Raw genomic sequence first — 13,671 nt, 5'->3', positions numbered from 1 at the left:
CGATGTTATAATAATAAAAACACATCCTCAAAATTCGCAGAACATCTCTTGGTGAATAATCATAACCCACTTAACAACAAGGGTCCTAAACCATTGCATATAGAAAAAAAGGGCATTAGATTAAATTTACTTGAACAATTAGAAATCAATAAACGAACGAATGACCCAAATTTAACACTAATTAATAAAGTACGGAAAATAATTTACTCACCACTTCTTAGTATTTTCACAAAACCCAAGCAGTATAATGCACCCAAATAATTCATAGCAATAAAGTCATTAGTAAATAATTAAGAACCCATTACCATTTACTGAGGGGAAAACATAGATTGGTTTAACCAACAATAGATCATGTCATCGGTGTAACCAGTAATAAATCAATGTATGCACCTTCAAAATTTACATTTGAAATAGTATAAAAACGTCGTCTCAATGTGGACTAACCACAGTTTGAAAATGGCCTTGTAAGCCGAAACAGCTGTCACAATAATAAAAAACTAAAACACTTGCAGAACTTAATAATAATATTATCAAATTTAATCTAAATTAAATTTATAAAGAAACAATCTACGCTTCGAATCACTATCGAGAATGTGATGGTAGATATGTTGTACCATTATTAACAAAATCAGAAATTATGCCTTCTCAAAATTCCTTAAAACTTGCGGAATCGCGATTGAACAAACTAGAAATTCGTTTTAAAAGGGATCCCATGTTAGCAATTAATTACGGAAATTTTATACAAGAATATGAGGGTCTGGGACACATGACACGGGTACCTCTTAATTTATATGCATTCTATTTACCTCATCATTGTGTTTTGAATCCTGACAGTAAAACTACAAAACTACGTGTGGTTTTTGATGGGTCGGCAAAAACCCAACCAAATAACTTATCTCTAAATGACTTATTATTGAACGGTCCAAAATTGCAAACTGAAATTCCACGTATGATTTTAAATTTTCGTTTTCATAAGTATGTATTTACAGCTGATATTTGTAAGATGTATAGGCAAATATTAATTATTCCATCTCAGCGTAAATTCCAAAATATTTTGTGGAGAGAATCTCAGAATGAACCGGTTATTGATTTCGAGTTACAAACTGTAACGTACGGGTTGTCTAGTTCACCATTCTTAGCCATTCGTACCCTTCGCCAGCTAGCACAAGATGAAGGATCAAAGTATCCTGACGCTGCCAAGGTTCTATGCGATGATTTTTATGTAGATGATTTGGTAACAGGGACAGAAACGATTAGCACAGCCCTCAGACTAAAACAAGATATCATTGGATTGTTAAATCTTGGGAAATTAGAACTTAGTAAATGGCAATCTAATACACCGTCACTTTTGGATCACGTTTCGCAAGAGCACCAGCAAGATGGTCATTCTTTTGATAACGCCGGAACTGATCAAATTGTTAAAATATTAGGCATTCAGTGGAGTCCAACGACTGATAATTTTACCTACAAGGTCGATCTACCTTCAAATAAGATATGCACAAAAAGAACAATTTTATCAACGGTAGCTCGTTTATTCGACCCACTTGGGATCATCACCCCAGTGACATTTTTCGCAAAATGTCTATTACAGGAACTATGGAAGTTAGGTGTCGATTGGGACGATCGTGATGTTCCACCACATATTCATAATACGTGGAGTAAATTTGTAAGTCAAATTTCATTACTTCGAACAATGAATATTCCTAGATATTACAACACGGTGATTACAAGTCGTCTTTTCCTCGTAGGGTTCTGTGACGCTTCACAATTGGGTTATTCTGCAGTGGTATATTTATTAGAGCGTAATAGCAATACCACTCACATCTTAATGGGAAAATCGAAGGTCGCTCCTTTGAAAACCCTGTCAATTCCACGACTAGAATTATGTGGGGCCGTTCTTCTCACGAAACTTGTAAAGTATATTATGTCATCTGTAAAGTTTGCCGAACAAATAGAAAACGTTTTTCTATTTACAGATTCGACTATTGTACTAGCGTGGCTAAAAACGCCGCCATATTTATTGAAAACATTTGTCGCTAATAGGGTTGTACAAAAACTGGAAAATACACCAAATGCTGTTTGGAAGCATGTTGTCTCGGAGGAAAATTGTGCCGACTCTGGTTCAAGAGGGCTTTTCCCAGCAGACATTATATCACACCCTTTGTGGTTTACGGGACCAAAATGGCTTCACCAACCAATAGCACTCTGGCCTTGTTCAGCTGTGTACAATCAATCTGACGGAGAAATACCAGAACTCAAAAAATGCAACCTTAAAACGTTTGTATCATCTCAAATAGTACCTAATTCGATTATTAGTAAATATTCTTCATTTTATGAATTGCAACGCGTCGTCGCTTGGATAATGCGTTTCGTAAATAATTGTCAGAAACGTCCTGGTAGTGGAAATTCAAACTCGACTTATCTAAGTTCTCGCGAATTAAATGATTCGCTTATGAAAATCGTACGCATTGAACAGAAAACGTATTTTTCTGTTGATATACGTAATATGCGAAATGGCAGTCCATGTTCAACGCAAATTCAAAACTTGAAACCGTTTCTTGATAGCCACGGTATTATCAGGGTGGGCGGTCGACTCAAGTATTCAAATTTGTCATATGAAAGTAAATTTCCGATCTTACTTCCGAAAATCTGTCATTTAGCTTATTTAATTATAGATTATTATCATAAACTATATCTTCATGTTGGGCCACGAAGCCTTCAATTCACTATTCAGCGTAAATTTTGGATAGTGGCTGCACCGAATAAAATTCGCTCACAATTGTCGAAATGCATTGTCTGCTATAAAATGAAATCTTCGGTGCTACCTCCCCTAATGGGTGATTTACCTCCCTCTCGAGTGCAACAAAGCCGTGCTTTTTCTCGAGTTGGTGTAGATTTTGGAGGACCTTTCACGTTGAAAGATCACAAACGTAGGGGAGCAAAAACGTCAAAGGGTTATTTATGTTTATTTGTATGTATGGCGACGAAAGCAGTTCATTTAGAGATCGTGTCTGATTTATCTTCTGAAGCATTTATTGCAGCCCTTAGCCGGTTTACAGATCGTCGAGGGTTATGTTCTGAAATCATAAGCGATAACGGAACCAATTTCGTCGGTGCAAATCGGTACCTACTCGGTATAAATAAATTCTTGGCATCACAGCGTGATGTTATATCCAATCATCTAATTCAGAGCGGCATTATTTGGTCTTTTAACCCTCCAGCAAGTCCTCATTTCGGAGGCTTATTTGAGGCAGGGATAAAATCTGTAAAATACCATTTAAAACGGGTGATAGGTGAGACCGTTCTAACTTATGAAGAATTTGCGACAGTTCTCACTAGAATTGAGGCCATCCTCAACTCCCGCCTTTTGTGTTCAATGAGCTCAGACCCCGAGGATGTGAATGGACTCACCCCGGGCCACTTTTTAATCGGTGGATTCCTACTAGGTTTGCCTGAATATGACTTTCTTGACACCACGTCTAATCGTTTAAGTAGGTGGCAACATCTCCAAAAGATGTCGCAACATTTCTGGAAACGTTGGCATTTAGAATATTTAAATACGCTTCAACAACGATCAAAGTGGTGCAAAATCAATCCAAACATTAAATTAGGTCAATTAGTGTTAATAAAGGACGATCGTCATCCACCGATGAAGTGGGTATTAGGACGAATTATCCACGTTCATCCCGGTAAGGATGGAATAGTTAGGGTAGCTACTGTTAAAACTCAATCTGGTTCGTTGGTTCGACCAGTGATAAAGCTTTGCCCGTTACCGGAAGAATAAAATTATTATTAGTGATAAATCTTAAGATATACATCTAAAATAAAAATACGTTTTCATTTTCCATATTTTTGTTGTGTTTTATTTTTTATTTTTTTTTTACCATTGGGATCTATATTTTTTTTTTGTTGTTGTTTAGATGTCTATACTCTAATTCTCGTTTTGTTTCTTACTCAGATTCTAGACCAAAGGAATATTACCAATTTTAAATATTTTTTAAAACCAAAAATTTTGTTATGGTCCAGGAACCATTCTTTGAAAAGTTATACTTAATTTAGTAAAGAGTTATTTTTTTATTGTTTTCTGCGAGGCATTACGGATACAACTTGAATGAACAATTTACCCATGTATATATTTAAATTTACCTTTTATTAAATTTTGTAACATAATTATTAATTCGTTCAAATTAGGTGGGCGGAAATGTTGGCACCTAGCATCGTGCTACCTACCTTTATATCCTTTATAAAATTATTGTGGCCTATCGACCTCTCCCCTTCTCTCCTCTCCTATGCCGACGTTAGTTGAGTTAAAAGATTCGTCCTGTCAACATCGTTTGATTACGGAGCCCCCATTATCGACCGTGTCGAAAATTCAAAGCCACCGTGAGCTCGCGCGTGGTGAAATTTGTGAATTGTTGTGAACCAGCGCAAAGAAGGAAAGAATACCGTGGAAGAATAGAAAAGGGTAAGTCGGCATTCCGAACCTTTCCATTTCCTATGATTCCGCGTTGCGACGGTGCGTTTCCGTCCCCAACAGTCATTAATAATCAAACTGTAGAATAAATAATTTTCTGAATTTTCAATGGAGAAAACATATTTTTTGTATGAATACCGCACAAGATATTCATACAAAAAATAGCTGTAGCCTGTAATACACTTTGCAAATGCTCATGGGTAAAGCGGTACCTTAACTTGTACCATTCTTGACACCAAATTCGTTTCTTTTTATTATTTTATTCAAACATAAAGCTAACGTAAGAGCCAAGAACGCTTTGTCTTTGACAGATTCCATTTTGCCGCGAGTCACGAAATGACAGGAAGGCAATGAAGGCATAGAAGTACATATACATAGACCACCACGAAATCACAGGAAGGCGTGGCCATGCTTGACGGAGAGGCTTGATGTGGGCTGTCAAGCCGCTAAGCATAGACAATAATAGACAACAATAGACAAAAAACTACGTGCTTGCGATCAAGCCGCTTGACCGTGTCCCAGTCCCTTAACAGTTACTAGTGTGGCCAGTCTAAAAAGCAGAATATTCCTCGAAATTACGTGGAAAAACGCACGGCATTATTTTTTGGTACGGCCACACCGAAGATTAAATATGATGATCTCTGGTTAAGTGACTGTCATAATACAGAAGTTTGTTGTGCGTCGTTATAACTTTGCGTTAAAATGGAGGGATTTATTAAAAAGTAAGGGTAAACTTCGGTTTATGGGCGAAATTCCTAAAAAATAAAACTAGTTATTTTTATACTAACTTTGGGCCGGGGAATCCGAATCTGGAAGAATTAGGTTGCGGCAAGCAATATTAACTGAATTACACGACTTTAAAATTTCGACGCACAAACAATTTAACTGGCCATTTTGAACGCTTTCTGACAATAAAACTAGTTATCTTTATACATCTTTATACTAACTTTGGGCCGGGGAATCCGAATCCGAAAGAATTAGGTTGGGGCAAGCAATATAAACTGAAATACACGACTTTAAAATTTTAGATGCAAACAATATACAACGCCATTTTCGATGCGCATTTTGACAATAAATCCATAGAAAAATAACCAAAGATATAAAAAATTAAGTGTTGCTAGTAAGCAATAATATCAATAACGTAAAATAACATGTTTATAATTTCAGTAATATTTCTTATTCAAACATTTAGATTTAGGTTTATTATCACGAAAGGTGAGTTTTTATGTCGGGGGAGACGAAAAAATATGCATTTTATATTTTAATTTTGCTAACATTAATTCATTTACGTAAAGTATTCAGATACATTTTATTCACTTTTGTATCACAAACCATGTTACACAAACCTAGCGTAGCCGCTAAACTACTTGAAAACTGGTATGTTTTCTTGCCTTGACGCGAGTAGGCGCTACGAAGGGGGCACTTTCTTTTCTATCATAAACCATGTTACACAAACCTAGCGTAGCCGCTAAACTACTTGAAAACTGGGATGTTTTCTTGCCTTGACGCGAGTAGGCGCTACGAAGGGGGCACTTTCTTTTCTATCACAAACCATGTTACACAAACCTAGCGTAGCCGCTAAACTACTTGAAAACTGGGATGTTTTCTTGCCTTGACGCGAGTAGGCGCTACGAAGGGGGCACTTTCTTTTCTATCACAAACCATGTTACACAAACCTAGCGTAGCCGCTAAACTACTTGAAAACTGGGATGTTTTCTTGCCTTAACGCGAGTAGGCGCTATAAAGGGGGCACTTTCTTTTCTATCACAAACCATGTTACACAAACCTAGCGTAGCCGCTAAACTACTTGATTGATGGTTATTGTGCCTATGCTTACTGAAAATCATATGTATGTTGATTGTTTGGTTGGAATTTATATACTGAAGCGTCAACAAATGGTAACACTGTATGTAATATCTTTGGTTATTTTTCTATGGATTTATTGTCAAAAAGCGCATCGAAGATGGCGTTGTATATTGTTTGCATTTAAAATTTTAAAGTCGTGTTTTTCAATTTATATTGCTTGCCCCAACCTAATTCTTTCGGATTCGGATTCCCCGGCCCAAAGTTAGTATAAAGATAACTAGTTTTATTGTCAGAAAGCGTTCAAAATGGCCAGTTAAATTGTTTGTGCGTCGAAATTTTAAAGTCGTGTAATTCAGTTAATATTGCTTGCCGCAACCTAATTCTTCCAGATTCGGATTCCCCGACCCAAAGTTAGTATAAAAATAACTAGTTTTATTTTTTAGGAATTTCGCCCATAAACCGAATTTTTTCCAAAAGTAAGAATGTACAACTATGTTTTTTCCTTAAATTACATGACTTTAACATACGCTATGATAATATTATTACATTTTATTATTACAGGTGCAAGTCTAAGTATTCGGCAGTTTTGTTTAATAAAAAAACGGATATAGGGACCAATAAACAAAAAAATCAGGTGTGGGAGCGGATCTCCGAAGAGTTCAATGCCAACTTGCCAGGCCCCGTGCCAAGATCAGCAAGCCAACTGAGATTCAAGTTTGCAAACTTGAAGAGGACGGCCAATACTGTAAGTATTGTTTTTCGTTCTCCTTATTTTTCATAAATGTTCCATGTAAACGTATGTATTAGTAAACGGTATGTGTTTGTTTTAGGAATGGAGCAATGTTGTGCAGGAGCAGAGAAAGACAGGTGGTGGCCCCCCTCCATCGGACGTTTCCGAGACCACGCTGTGGCTCAAGGGCTTATTGCAGACGTCCATGGTGGGGGAAGCCAGTACTTCGGATTGCGATGGTATTATTTTACACATATTTAACTCAATCATAATTTATATATAAACAAAACCAAATATGGAACATGCGAGTGTGCAAAATGACACTATTTTTATGTTGAAACACTATAATTTTAACAATATGTACACATAATACATTGTGTAGGGTACCCCGGTACGTTGAGCAACCCTACAACCACCATCGAGCTGGTGGAAGAGGAAGAAGCTGAAGCTGAAGGCGGATCTGTAGCTGGACCCTTGAGCTTTGATCAGGAGGAGGAAGACGTAATGAGCGCTGAAAAGCCCGTTATCAAAAGAAAGATGGCCACTCCACTAATAACAGGTCTGAACTATAATGATTATTTGTGGAGCTTACTCTCTAATATGTTACAGTATATCTACTATTATTTCATCCCCATGCAATTTGGAATTTGCAGGTTCAAAGAAGAAGTCGGCAGTCACTCCGGCCATGTTGAGAAACAACCTCAGCGCTATGACTAAGAGGAAGTTGGAGTACTTCGATGAGAGTCAGGACGTCCTGAAGAGAAAGGAAGTACGAGAAGCTGAGCTTCACCAGTGGCACCTGCGGAAAGCCATTGCTGAGTGCTTAGCTGCTGAAGCTGAGTGCTTAGCTGCTAAAGCTCAACAGGAGTTGACAGACTGTTGAAGAAAGAAAAAGATAAAAAATGATCATGACTTGTACATTTTTTAAGAAAGAAAAAGATAAAAAATGATCATGACTTGTACATTTTTTATCTTTTTCTTTCTTCTGACTTCTTGTTTGTTATTGTGTTCGAATTTTTTATTTCAGAATTCAATTTTTACTTACATGATGAAGATCGATTTATAGTTTTAGGAATGATTTCTTGAGAGTATTGGAGGGGCTAGTTTCCTTTGATTAATAATTCCAACCAAACTTTGTGAAAAAAGTTATATATTTATTACATAGTTTCTTTTCAATTATAATATGTATATTGAAACATTATATAAAGGGTTTAATATAATAAGTTTTATACCAAAGTTTATGAAAAAAGATATACTTTTATTACATTGTTTCTTTTCAATTATAATATGTATATAGTAACATTATATACAGGGTTTAATATAATAATAAGTTTTATACCAAAGTTTATGAAAAAAGATATACTTTTATTACATTGTTTCTTTTCAATTATAATATGTATATAGTAACATTATATACAGGGTTTAATATAATAATAAGTTTTATACCAAAGTTTATGAAAAAAGATATACTTTTATTACATTGTTTCTTTTCAATTATAATATGTATATTGAAACATTATATACACGGTTTAATATAATAATAAGTTTTATACCAAAGTTTATGAAAAAAGATATATGTATATAGTAACATTATATACAGGGTTTAATATAATAATAAGTTTTATACTTTCAATTACCTTGTACCTACTATATTCAATAAGATGCCTACTATATTCAATAAGATTGTTTGTACTGACATCGTTTCACAATACAGCCATGTAAGATTATATTGTGTTTTTGATTATGTTGAGTGCCTCTGAGTGCGTGAATGCCTATGATGTTATTGCCTGTGTTATCTGTATATGTATTCTTTGCCTTTGTATTATTGCTATTATTCTGTTTTACCAAACTTTATGAAAAAAGATTTATTTTTATTACATACATTGTTTCTTTTCAATTATAAAATATTTATTGAAACATTTTTATATACAGGGTTTAATATACTTAATAAGATTTATAGTGATTTGTTTTTGGGGTATTATGCCATATACAATATACACAATTATTAACACATCAGCTCGAATTCTATCTCAAGCGGGGGTATGTTAATTACCTGACCATGTCATTAGCTCATAGTTCTTTAGCATTTAATAATTCTGTGCTAGGTGTACATTGTATTATGGGAATAAATAACAAAATGTACAAAAAAAATTCTTGCAAAGTCACAACAAATAATAAATTGCTCAAAGGTTAGAAAAATAACAATTAATTAATTTATTTCTCTTATTTCCTCTCCCACCGCCACCAAGTGAAGGCCCGCCCAACGTTTCTTCGTCAGGGTGCTCTTCTGGATTTGGGCCATTTTCTGGGGGCTCCATCTCCTTATGAAGTATGCACAAGTTGTGTAATACAGCAGCTGCGACAATTGTGTCCTGCACTCTGTCTTTTTTTATACTCAGTTTCAGCGACAAAGCTGGAAAACGCCTTTTCCAAACCCCGAACGCTCTCTCTACTGTGTTTCGAGTCCTTATATGGCTCTCATTGTAAAGAAGTTCTGCAGGGGTCGCTGGGAGGCGAAGTGGCGTCAACAGGTAATCGCAGTTTGCGTAACCCTTGTCACCTAAAAGGTGACGTTCACTAAATTCTTTGGCCATCAGTCGCCCTTTGATAGCACTATTGTTAAAAATAGTGTTATCGTGGGCAGAGCCCGGCCAGCGTGCGACTATGTCCATAAACTTTAGTTTGGCGTCCACAACAGCCTGCACGTTGTATGAAAATACTGATTTCCTGTTGCGGAACACCTCAGCATCATCCCCTCCTGGAGACTGGATAGGAATGTGAGTTCCATCGATGGCTCCTATCACACTGGGAAATTTTGCAATGGTGTAGAATGCACATGCAACCTCGGACATCTCTGCCTCATTTACTGGCATATTTATATACTGTGGCCTCAGTCGAGCAATTGCTTTAATAACCCGCCACACGACTCTGGAGATGGTTGAGTTATGGAGTCCGCATAAGTCACCATTGCTCATATGGAAACTTCCAGTGGACAGAAATCTCAATGTCATCAGTACTTGGTCAATGGGGCTGACAGCTTTGTTCCTAGAAAAATATTTCTGTGAGTATTTAAAAATAAATGACGACCTGTTATAATATATATGATATTACACGGAAAAAATATTATTTACCTTCCAGTAGTCGTAATATCTCCCTCAATTTGATCCGTCACAAATTTTGCAAGCTCTTTCGACATGCGATACCGTGCCAAAAATTCGGAATCATCCCAAATGACCATATTATTAACACGGGGTCGAAATGTTTTTGGCTTTCGCTGTAAAACATATTGCATGACGAATTCATCTTCACTACTGTCATCTTCGATAGTATTAATCATGATTAATAATCGTTTCGTAACAACACTCAACAGAAGAACTTTATATACGCATAGAACTGTCAAATATGTCAAAATGGCCCGAGTAACTCGAGAATTGCGAGTAACTCTCGGATTTCGGGAAGTTAAAACAAAAGTTAAAAGTGACGTAAAACCAGGAGTTAAATTGATTGAAAAACGCATTTTGGTGAAATTTAACTTTAGCATTTACTTTTACTATAGCTAGCGTTGAAACAGACGGCCCTGAAATATGCATTAATGATGAATAAGGCTCTAATAGGAATTATGCTTTTGCAAATATGCACTAATGACCAAAAAGGCTCAAATTCGCACTGTGCACATGCAAATATGCACTAATTTCAAAAAAGGTTTAATTATGCATATCATATGCCAATGTCTAGTTATTGCATTTGTACATGTTATGTCTCTGTATAAAAGGGTGACCGGGTATCTCATCAAAATGACAATTCAACACACCTACAAAAAGTGATATAAAGTCATGAAAAGTGATTAAACAAAAACTAGGTTAAATAGGTAACTATTAAACCTAGTTTATGTTTCATCACTATAAATGGCTCTATATCACTTTTTAAAGGTGTGTTGAATTTTCATGAAATATTTTGATGAAATATCATTGAACCATATAAAAGCCATGTAATTATGTACCTATTATCAAACTATTGGGGCATGTGGTTTTAACAAGTTATTAATTAGAAAAATAAAAGGAGTTCACTCACTAGTTAAATTCATCTGCTTCCTGTGGAGTACATCCCATTTCTAATACTTCAACTCGCGCCTTCAGTTCTTCGTTTTTCTTCTGCATATCTACGATGACGGAATTCAGGAAGTTAACTTGCCCCTCCACTTTTTCCTTTTCTTCTAGCAGCCTGGAAACATTATATTATGTAGCATAGGCTTTATTTAAAACCTATAAAGTGAGATAAACATTACCATTTTGCAGCCAAATAGACGTTTCTTACCAATTTCGTGTGTAATTCTTAGTTTAAATCTCCCGCAAATGCAACCTGCTAGTTCCAAATGCATCCTTCAGGCGGCGCCAGTAGTAGGGACGCCACCAGTGACGCTATAATTTCATGCTTCATTAGCATTTATTTTGCGAAGGTTTGGTTTGTTTACAAACATCAAATACCGTAAAATAACCTGTTTTTCAGTATTTGCGCAAAATTTACATATTTTTTCGAGGTTATTAACAGTGTGACTCTTCGAACTCCGTAAAATTGCGATTTATAGAGTTTCGTGTGTTTTTGTTTAGTGTTTTTTGTGGTTTCTTTGTGTTTTCGTGATTATGTCGGATTCCGAACGTTCTGAGAGCGGGTAAGCCGAATTTTCGAGGGCGGAAGTCATGAAGGTGATTCACACGGACACGCGGGGCAAGCGTTCGAGGGTCTGCGGCGAAGACAAAGCCAAGAGGCAGAGGGTTTGTGAATTAGCTCCCGCTGACCCGCGAATTGACGTGTTAACGCAGCAGATGTCCCAGATGCAGGAAATGTTGCGTCTGCTGCTAGAGAAGCGTTCGGAGGCTCCCGTCCGTGGCGCCTCAGACGACGATGACGAGGACAGCATCTCCCTGGACACCCCTGCGTCGCTTCGGGAGGAATTGGCAGGAGATTTGGGAATGGGACTCATCCATCCGAATAAGCCGTCTCGTGACTTGGATCTCGGGGAGTGGACAACTGACCTAAAGCAGCCGAAGATACCATCGGCCGACCCAGGGAGGGTGAAAAAAGTGGAGCTCCTTCAGCATCTGGGGACGGCCAACTGGAACAATGTCCGCTACCTCAAGATCCAGAAGTCGTATGCCGCAACCCTTCTCTTCTCAATGTTGGCATTGAACCCTGAATTGAAGCGCCTAGCTCAGGAGGAATCGGCCAGTACGTCAACGGACTCCTTCTGCGGCTCCCTGACCAATGCTCTTTCCCTGCAGGCTGATCTCCTGAAGGCTTCCTTGCAGGAGCTGGTCAACTGGAGTGCGGAACCGGGCACGAAGCTGAGCACTTCCACTCTTTTCGAGAAGGTGCAGTCTCTCTTCGCGGCGGGGTCTGAGTCCGAGAAGGTGTCCAAAGACATCATGCAGATGGTCTGCGGAAAACGGGCTAGCCACATTGAGTATCGACGAGAGGGGGCATTGCGAGGCATCAGCGATGGATACGTCCGAGATGCCTTACGGAAGATTCCGCCCACATCAGAATATCTCTTTGACCCGAACCTCCTGTCGGCCCAGCTGGATAAGTTGGGGGGAGTGAAGAAGTGCCTCGCTCCTCAGCCTAGCACGTCGCGACCAGCTCCACCCGTTAAACCTGTGACTGTGCAGAACTCGCAGCCCTTTCGTCCTAGAGTTCAGCAGGGGAGAACCATCGCGAGAAGGGAGCACCCTGAGAGTCGAGGTCCAGAACCAGCCTGTAGGGCCGCTAAAGCTTTCCCTCCCCGAGGTAGGTTACGGCCCAAGGAAAGAGCAGGGAAGCCAGACCGTAAGAGGTTTTAACAGCGGGCCCTCTTTTCAAGGGGGTCAGTTGCGCTCATTCGCAGGTAAGTGGAGGAACCTTGGCGCCCCTACTATCATCCTTAACACGTAATACCCGGAGGTTCAAAATAAAACACATGCGGCGATGGTGGGTCCAGATTGACCCGGCTGAAATGATGAAATTAAAAGGCTTTTTTGCATTTTTCGTTCATATCCTTACTTTTATATGATATTATGTAATTCCTCATTAACTCATAACATAACTCATATCACATCTGCGCGGGACTGTGAGAGACAAAGACGGAAGGACAGAGCAAGAGATATGCTGTTTCGTCGGCTGCTCGAAATCAACTGAGAAGAAATGGAGTTTTTGCGTGTTTTTATACACAATTATTCTAATAACTTTTTTAAAACGTGTCCGATTTTAATCATTTTTGAGTCGAAATGTGGGTAAATATTTGATGAAAGAATAGACAAAAGGAAATTAGTCTAAACGAGATATTTGCTGCAAAATCTTTTATTTAAAAACACTGGGTCAAATCAGACCCATCACCGGAGTCGAGGTGTTAAGATGTTAGATGGCTACCGAATTCCATTTTCATCAAAACTTCCACTAAATAATAATATTGATTTATTTAACTCCCCTTTCGCCACTAAGACTTCTGCGGCAATGACAGAACAAATAGAAAAACTCAAAGCCCTTAAAGTTTTAGAGTCGGCACCTGCCACTCTCTCATTTATTTCTAACATGTTTCTGGTGCCCAAATCAGATGGCTCAAAGAGGCCGGTCTTTAACTTAAAGTATTTAAACAATTTTCTGACTGTCAGTAAATTTCGTCTGGTAA

General features: G+C 37.8%; 2 protein-coding genes across 2 annotated transcripts in view; one reads left to right on the top strand and one right to left on the bottom strand.

Moving 5' to 3' along the window:
- LOC149422000 (restin homolog) overlaps positions 1 to 13,671 on the bottom strand; it is a 39,781-nt gene that overhangs the window by 19,585 nt on the left and 6,525 nt on the right. Inside the window, exon 2 of the mRNA XM_089634644.1 lies at positions 11,082 to 11,231. Coding sequence (XP_089490770.1) covers positions 11,082 to 11,231 — 150 coding nt within the window. The remainder of the gene's footprint in view (positions 1 to 11,081; positions 11,232 to 13,671) is intronic.
- Positions 1,170 to 7,893, top strand: LOC149422001 (uncharacterized). The gene is made up of 5 exons (XM_089634694.1): positions 1,170 to 1,201; positions 6,842 to 7,025; positions 7,111 to 7,249; positions 7,393 to 7,569; positions 7,664 to 7,893. The coding sequence occupies exons 1-5, from the start codon at positions 1,170 to 1,172 to the stop codon at positions 7,891 to 7,893; spliced, it is 762 nt and encodes a 253-aa protein (XP_089490820.1).

The sequence above is a fragment of the Hesperophylax consimilis genome, chromosome 8 (assembly GCF_061612785.1).
Source record: "Hesperophylax consimilis isolate HC1 chromosome 8, BYU_Hcon_1.0, whole genome shotgun sequence".
Taxonomy (NCBI): Eukaryota; Metazoa; Arthropoda; class Insecta; order Trichoptera; family Limnephilidae; genus Hesperophylax; species Hesperophylax consimilis.
The sequence above is the reverse complement of the archived record's forward strand: the minus strand, read 5'-3'. Positions and strand labels throughout refer to the sequence as shown.